Genomic DNA, 8,538 nt, shown 5'->3' on the forward strand with positions numbered 1-8,538 from the left:
ATTGTCTGTACCTGTAAAGACTTGATTACCTGTTAAGACTCGCATTCCAACCATTATCTTGTAATTGAGTTTGTGTCTATATATGCCCTGTCTGTGAAACAAATCCTACACTCACCTGATGAAAGAGCAGTGCTCCAAAAGCTCATGCTACCAAATAAACCTGTTGGACTTTAGATTAATGCACAATCACCAAATAACTTGAAATAACGTCCAACATCTTAGTGAATATTTCATTATATGGTGCAGTGATATAAATGAAGGAGCTCCCAGAACCCACCTGTGGCCTGTGCTCTGTCGCTTGGCTTCAGTTAATGGGCTGGAGGAGGAGCAGCAATTGGTTCCTGGGTTATGGAGGGGGAATGAAGTGGGCTCCCTGTTTCTGACTGCAGTCCTGGGGGGAAATACTATCTGGTCATTGGGCAAAGACAGCATTCAACCCTTTCTGGCTGAATGTCCGCCTGGCTGAGCTCACACATAAATGAGCACGAGGATGAGTTGCAGAGGGCCCTAGCATGGGAGCAGGAATTGGGAGCGAAAACCGAGAGAGCAAGAGATCAGATTGAATTATTTTCCTTCTCTCCAATCTGCACAAAGGTTACAATGCTTGGAGGAGGTTCTGTGGTCTTCCTGAGCCCAAGAACGTGAGGCAGTTCACAGCAGTCCTTCAAAATGGAAGCCTGGCAAGGAGCTTGTTGGAGCTGTACGGAACTCCAGATAACATTGAGCCATGGCTTGCGGGAGTGTCTGAGCCAGCTGTGAACGGTGGGAAGCTGGGCCCACTGTTTGCCTGCTTGGCAGGACAACAGTTCAAAAACCTGCGGGATGGAGACAGGTAAGAGGTGACTGCTGTTATAGGCATGAAAATCAAAAGGATTTATTTTAAATGTTAGACAACTCACTCCCTTAGACAGAGGAATGATGGCTTGCAGTCAAAGGCTTAGATCTGAATCTAAGAGCCATGTTAAAAGTCTCCCATTTTGGTAATTCTTGGCTCAATTCAATTTAAAGCACAGGAGAAGGAGCTGCTGACTTCCTGACCATTCTGAGTCCCTGCTTTGGCTGATCTTAACCTGGCCTTGAGTTGTTTATTAATGATAACAATTGACCTTGGGTGAGAAAGCAGCCGGCTTCCAGCAGCTTCTATTGACACAGGTGGCACAGTGGTTAGCACTGCTGCTTCACAGCTCCAGGGACCAGGGTTCAATTCTGGCCTTGGGTCACTGTCTGTGTGGAGTTTGCACATTTTCCCTGTGTCTGCGTGGTTTCTCTGAGTACTCCGGTTTCCTCCCGCACTCCAAAGATGTGCACATTAGGTGGACTGGCCATGCTAAATTGCCCCTTAGAGTCCAAATATGTGTAGGTTCGGGGGCAAGTGTATGGGGTTACAGGGATAGGGTGTGGGGGAGGGCCTGGAGTGGGATGCTCTGTTAGAGAGTTGGTGCAAACCTGATGGGCCGAATGGCTTCCTTCTGCGCCATAGGGATTTTATGATTCTGTGAAAAGATACAAGCAAAATAATATTATTGGAGAAAACCTATAGCTGTGAAAAATACAGCGATTTATTCAAGAGAATGTTTGCTTCTCTCCTGAAGCTTCATTACTGTGGGTCAGGACAGGCCCAGTCCTGTCCTCAATTGAGGTCTGCACATGGTTCCTTACCAGCACGGGTTACTGGATTGTGATCAAGAGCAGAAACCTTGGCTAACTTTCCTCTCTGTGTAACAAAGCTAGATGAGGTTAATTGCTTTCCTGACTGAGATCTGCAAAGACTGGGATCGTTTGCTCTCTATGCCTTCCATCAGTGGTGGGCAACCTCTGGCTGGGAACCACATGCGGCCCATCAGGGTCTGGGTGCAGCCCATCAGGGTCTGGGTGCAGCCCATCAGGGTCTGGGTGCAGCCCATCAGGGTCTGGGTGCAGCCGATCAGGGTCTGGGTGCGGCCCATCAGGGTCTGGGTGTGGCCCATCAGGGTCTGGGTGCGGCCCATCAGGGTCTGGGTGTGGCCCATCAGGGTCTGGGTGCGGCCCATCAGGGTCTGGGTGCAGCCGATCAGGGTCTGGGTGCGGCCCATCAGGGTCTGGGTGTGGCCCATCAGGGTCTGGGTGCGGCCCATCAGGGCTCTGGGGCTCTGGGTGCGGCCCATCAGGGCTCCGGGTGCGGCCCATCAGGGCTCCGGGTGCGGCCCATCAGGGTCTGGGTGCGACCCATCAAGGTTCCGGGTGCGGCCCATCAGGGTTCTGGGTGCGGCCCATCAGGGTTCCGGGTGCAGCCCATCAGGGTTCTGGGTGCAGCCCATCAGGGTTCCGGGTGCGGCCCATCAGGGTTCCGGGTGCGGCCCATCAGGGCTCCGGGTGCGGCCCATCAGGGCTCTGGGGCTCTGGGTGCGGCCCATCAGGGCTCCGGGTGCGGCCCATCAGGGTCTGGGTGCGGCCCATCAGGGTCTGGGTGCGGCCCATCAAGGTTCCGGGTGTGGCCCATCAGGGTTCTTGGTGCGGCCCATCAGGGTTCCGGGTGCAGCCGATCAGGGTCTGGGTGCGGCCCATCAGGGCTCCGGGTGCGGCCCATCAGGGCTCCGGGTGCGGCCCATCAGGGCTCTGGGGCTCTGGGTGCGGCCCATCAGGGCTCTGGGTGCAGCCCATCAGGGCTCTGGGTGCGGCCCATCAGGGCTCCGGGTGCGGCCCATCAGGGCTCCGGGTGCGGCCCATCAGGGTCTGGGTGCAGCCCATCAGGGTCTGGGTGCGGCCCATCAAGGTTCCGGGTGCGGCCCATCAGGGTTCTGGGTGCGGCCCATCAGGGTTCCGGGTGCGGCCCATCAGGGTTCTGGGTGCAGCCCATCAGGGTTCCGGGTGCAGCCGATTAGGGTCTGGGTGCGGCCCATCAGGGCTCCGGGTGCGGCCCAACAGGGCTCTGGGTGCGGCCCATCAGGGCTCTGGGGCTCTGGGTGCGGCCCATCAGGGCTCCGGGTGCAGCCCATCAGGGCTCTGGGTGCGGCCCATCAGGGCTCCGGGTGCGGCCCATCAGGGCTCCGGGTGCGGCCCATCAGGGTCTGGGTGCGGCCCATCAGGGTTCCGGGTGCGGCCCATCAGGGTTCTGGGTGCAGCCCATCAGGGTTCCGGGTGGGGCCCATCAGGGTTCCGGGTGCGGCCCATCAGGTTCTGGGTGCAGCCCATCAGGTTCTGGGTGCGGTCCCACAAGACATTTAGTTGGTTGATGCCCACATGCAGAGTTGCCACATTGGTTTCCACCCACATCGCTTTTTTTCCTACCGGAATGACTAAAGTGATGTGCTTGTAAAGCAAAGACAAATGAAGTGAGGTTTGTGCATTGACTGTGAGAGCCATGCACTCCCTCTGCCTCCAATCTAAGCGTAAATATTTATTTGGTTTTTACCATTTGATGACAGTTCTATGAATATATAAATGACTTAAGCATTTTCTCTAACTCCTTATGAAATATTTGGTATGCATTCAATGTACCCAATCTTATTCATGGGGTCATGGTTAGTGAGCAAGTCTAATTTCAGTGTTGCGGCTCACAGAGGTGGAGGAGGGCCACTCAGGCAGCCCACTCACTAGCCTAGGTTGCCCATCACTGTGTCCATGTGGGATGATGTTCACAATAGGATATCAATAGAGAAAGAAACATTGGAATAATCATAAGCCATGTGACAGAAACAGCATAAACAGGTTTCTGATGCAGCTCTGACTAGGAAAATTGTAACTTGCCAGGAGCAGTCACACCGCGGTCACAGAGTCCCCGAATTGCCTAACATTCCAGTCTGACCCCCTGCTCTTCCTTTCAGATTCTGGTGGGAAAACAAAGGTGTTTTTACTGCCAGTCAGCAGCAGGCTCTGCAGCAAGTCTCACTCTCCAGAATAATCTGTGATAACACCAGAATTGAAGAACTCCCTCAGGATGCATTTGGGTTTAGACCGTATCCAGAAGGGTACGTCAGGTGCACTCACATTCCCCAGGTAGACCTGAGTGCCTGGAAAGAGAACATGGAAGGTATGGTATCCTGGGATAGAGTCATGTTTCTCCTGGTCTAATCTGTGCTGAGTGATGCTGAGCTGCAAGAATAAGTGTGAGGGAGAGGTTAGAGAATCCTCTTCTCACACTGACAGGATGGGGCGGGAGGTGACCAGGCAGCACCCTCTGCTGGTCAGCTGTCTAACGGCATCTCCACATCATGGTCAGCTGTCTGACAATTTAAATCTATTTCCATGTGCTTCAACGTAATACAGCTCATCCCATTCACCACTCTGTTGAAATTAGATATTAATTGTCTTTAACCTGTGAGCTTTGTTCTGTGCAACAACAACAGTGTATATTATTATAGCGCCTTTAACTTTGTAAACTGCCCCAAGGTGTTTCACAGGAGCATTATTAATTAAAATTTAATGCCAAGCCACAAGACTTTCCCTCCAGCGTAAGGTCAGAAGTGGGAGTGTTTGCTGATGACTGCATAATGTTCGGCACCATTCACAACTCCTCAGACACTGAAGCAGTCCATGTCCAAATGCAGCAAGACCTGGTCCATATTCAAGCTTGGGCTGACAAATGACAAGCAACATTTGTACCACACAAGTGTCAGGCAATGATCATCTCCAATTGAAGAGAATCTAACCACCACCCATTGACATTCAATGGCATTACCATCACTGAACGCCCCACAGTCAACATCCTGGGGGTTACCATTGACTAGAAACTCAATTGGACTAGTCATATAAATACCGTGGTTGCAAGAACAAGTCAGAGGCTAGGAATCCTGCAGTGAGTACCTCACCTCCTGCTCTCCCCAAAATCTGTCCACCATCTACAAGGCATATGTCAGGAGTGTAATAAAATACTCTCCACTTGCCTGGATGAGTAGAGCTCCAGCAACACTGAAAAAACTTGACATCATCTAGGATAAAGCAGCCCACTTGATTGGCACCATATCACAAACATTCCCTTCACCACCGACACACACTGGCAGTAGTGTGTGCCATCTAAAAGATGCACGGCAGAAACTCACCAAGGCTCCTCAGGCAGCACGTTCCAAACCCATGACCATTACCATGTAAATCATTAAGGGCAGCAGATACCTGGGGACACCACTTCCTGGAAGTCCACTCCAAGCCACACACCGTCCTAACTTAGAAATATAATCCTGTTCCTTCACTGTCGCTGGGTCAAAATCCTGAAACTCCCTCCCCAACTGCACTCTGGGTGCACCACAAGGATTGCAGCAGTTCAAGAAGAAAGCTCAGCACCACCTTCTCAAGGGCAATTAGGGAAGGGCAATAAATGCTGGCCTAGCCAGTGATGGCCACATCCTGTAAGTGAATTTAGAAATAGCATTTGGAGATGTTAGGGTAGATGTCCAAAAAATTGGTTGAAGAGGCAGGTGTAGTATAACAGTCTGACACATAAATGTTTAATATGGGGCCAAGTACAGTACCGCCCACACATTGATGCAAGCAAGCACATGACCCGCATCTGGGTGACAGTGTAGTGTTGGACAGAGTCGTGTGTTGAACCAAGAATGGAGACAGCTCCTAGCTTGGACCTTTACTGCACCTACTATCTAAGACTACTAATAACTTAATAAGACCGACCAAACTATGTCTAACACCTTACAATGGTTGGTTTTAAGGACTATCTTAAAGAAATGAAGAAAAGTTTAGGGAGGGTGATTCTGGAGCCTTGACAATTACAGCCATAGCCAGCTATGGTGGAATGATTAAGATCAAAAAGAGGGCAGAATTGGAGGAACGCAGATATCTCAGAGTGATTGTAATGCTGGAGGAGATTACAGTGATAGTGAAGGGAGGAGACCTGTAGGGTTCTGAAAACAAGGATAAAAATTCTAACAATGAGGTACTTCTTTATCAGGAACTGATGTGGACCAGCAAACATTGAATGATGAGGACTATAGAATTATAGCTGGTCTGCTCAGATGTGGCCAATTAGGCATCATACGTTAGGAAGGATAATAAATCCTTGGAGAGGATGCTGAAGAGATTTACTGGAATGGTACAAAGGATGCAAGCCTTCAGTTATACAGAAAGACTAGAGGAGCTGAGATTGCTCTGATTAGAGCAAAAAATATTTGAAGGAAGGTTTAATAGGGGTGTTCAAAATCCTAGAAGGTTTGACAGAACAAATAAAACAACTGTTTCTAGTGGTAGAAAAATCCATCACCACAGGCTACAGATTTGGAGCCAGAGATGGGACGAGCATGTTTTTGACAGCAAGAGTTATTACAACCTGGAATGCATTGAAATAGATGCAATGGCAATTTTCAGAAGAGTTTTAGACAAATACCTGAAGGAGAGAAAGTTGCAAAGATCTGGAGAAAGAGGAATGATTGGGATTAATTGGGTACCTTTTTTAAAGAGCTGGCACTAGCAATTTGGATTGAATGGCCTCCTTCTATACTGTAAGATGCTATGATTCGATATATAGTGATTAATCTTTTCATTCAAATCTTTTTGACATAAATTTTGCAAAGGTGTACTTGCCCCTCGAAACTGACCTGAGCACTTTAGTCTCCTGAGAATTTCAAAACCTTTATATTTTTAGGATCAGAAATGTGACATTGTGTTTGGACCCTAACTCTGGCTATTTATTATATGTATTTCCTTTACAGTGACCCCCTGCGCCTCTGTCCCTATCGTTGACCATGCCCATTTCTCGATCTGTAACTCCTTGGTCAGATATACCTGCAAGCCAGGATTCAAACTGGTGGGAGGGGATACGATAACCTGTCTAAGTAATGGACAGTGGAACTCTGCATCGCCTATCTGTTCAGGTAAGAGCAGAAACGCAGTAACTTTGTAACACTGATAAAATGTTCATCTGTCCCTTGGTGATACCAAATCGCATCATAAGCTTATTGAATAATTAGAAATCCATCTCTTTAATAAGAGAAACGCAATACGCACCAGCTAATGACCTTCACACAATTAATTTCCTCTAAAATTAACTCTAATTAATGAAACTTCCCCACCCTGAGCTGGCACTAAGACGCAGGTTCAATCAAAACAGGCTAATGGGAAATGAATGAACAGCAAATCTTTTGCATTCTAATTTTATTTATTAAATGTTGGTTTGGCCTCCTGCTTCTTAAGATGGTGGGAGGAATTTTGTCTTTTCTTTTGGCAAAATGTCATCTTGGGCAGATAAAATGGAGGATAGTTAATGGGGTGGGGGGGTGGGGATTGGGTGTTGAATGGGAGTGGGTGGGTTCCACTCTGTGAGTGCGCATAATGCAAAGAAATCTCTCAAATTGAGTCTCTGCTTTCTTCTTCAGTCTAAAGACTAATTCTGATGGTGACTGTCTCGAGATATTATAATTATGCCTAAGGCATATTTCCCTCTGAGTGATGTTTCTAATACAGTCTTTTGAATCATGTTTCCAATTTTACAAGAAAGCGGACCAGAGGGACTCATCGTGAAAGTATTTACACAGTGACTGCAGCAACTCCTCCCCCACTGTCCATTCATTCTAACGTTTGGTTTTATGCTGCAGATGTTGCAACAAATGAAATATGATTCTTCATTGCTTGGACCTGAAAATAAGATCGTTTGAAGTAAATGCAAGGCTGTCCAGAGCCCACGCTCCCATTGTATTAGTGCAACCTAGAACCACACCACGTCACCATGTGAGCATTAGATGCAACGTTGCTGGTCTTCAGAGGCGTTTTGGTGAGATTTTTGTTTATAGACTGGAAAGTTGTGGAATGAATTGATGTGCTCACTGATGCCATGAGTGGAGAATCACTCTCCATCCAATATGCTGATTGCACTTGACTACTGTTCTGAGATGCAATGTAATCCTGTTTCAGAATTAACAATAAAAGTGTCTGAAGCCATTACGTCAGTGTTGTTTGTTTGAAATGCAGAATTTCTATTCGTGTCAGCTTATTGGTGTGTTAATGCAATTATTCTGTGAATTTAAGTTCATCCAAAGCTCTGCTGTCCATGCCCTTACTTGTAAAAGTTCCATTCACATTTCAGTCCTGAGCTCAGTAGCTTGCATTTGTTCCTGATTGAACTAACATTTTAAAAAATTCATTTGTGGGACTTGGGTGTCGCTGGCTGGCCAGCATTTATTGCCCATCCATAGTTCCCTAAAGGCAGTTGAGAGTCAACCCACATTGCTGTGGCTCTGGTGTCACATGTAAGCCAGACCAGGTAAGGATGACAGATTTCCTTCCCTAAAGGACATTAGTAAACCAGATGGGTTTTTCCGACAATCATTTCATTATCATCAGTAGATTCTTAATTCCAGCTTTTTTTTATTGAATTCAAATTCCACCATCTGCCGTGGCGGGATTCGAACCCAGGCCCCCAGAACATTAGCTGAGTTTCTGGATTAATAGTCTAGCAATAATACCACTAGGCCATCGCCTCCCCAGACCTAAAGATTCTCATCCTTGGTTCCAAATTCCTCCATTGCCTCATCTTGCCCTATCTTCATAATCAGACCTTTTGGCTCAGTTGGTGCTTAATAACACTGATGGGGCGGATTCAGTTCAAGCTGAGGTAGT

The 8,538-nt window shown here is 48.0% G+C and overlaps 1 protein-coding gene across 1 annotated transcript in view; it reads left to right on the forward strand.

Annotated features, from left to right (window-relative positions):
- LOC144501882 (eosinophil peroxidase-like) overlaps positions 1–7,883 on the forward strand; it is a 48,277-nt gene extending 40,394 nt beyond the window's left edge. Inside the window, 4 exon segments of the mRNA XM_078225922.1 lie at positions 595–832; positions 3,804–4,009; positions 6,636–6,797; positions 7,834–7,883. Of these exon segments, the coding sequence (XP_078082048.1) occupies positions 595–832; positions 3,804–4,009; positions 6,636–6,797; positions 7,834–7,883 (656 nt within the window).
- Positions 7,884–8,538: the final 655 nt, after the last annotated feature.

Source organism: Mustelus asterias, chromosome 12 (genome assembly GCF_964213995.1).
Source record: "Mustelus asterias chromosome 12, sMusAst1.hap1.1, whole genome shotgun sequence".
Taxonomy (NCBI): domain Eukaryota; kingdom Metazoa; phylum Chordata; class Chondrichthyes; order Carcharhiniformes; family Triakidae; genus Mustelus; species Mustelus asterias.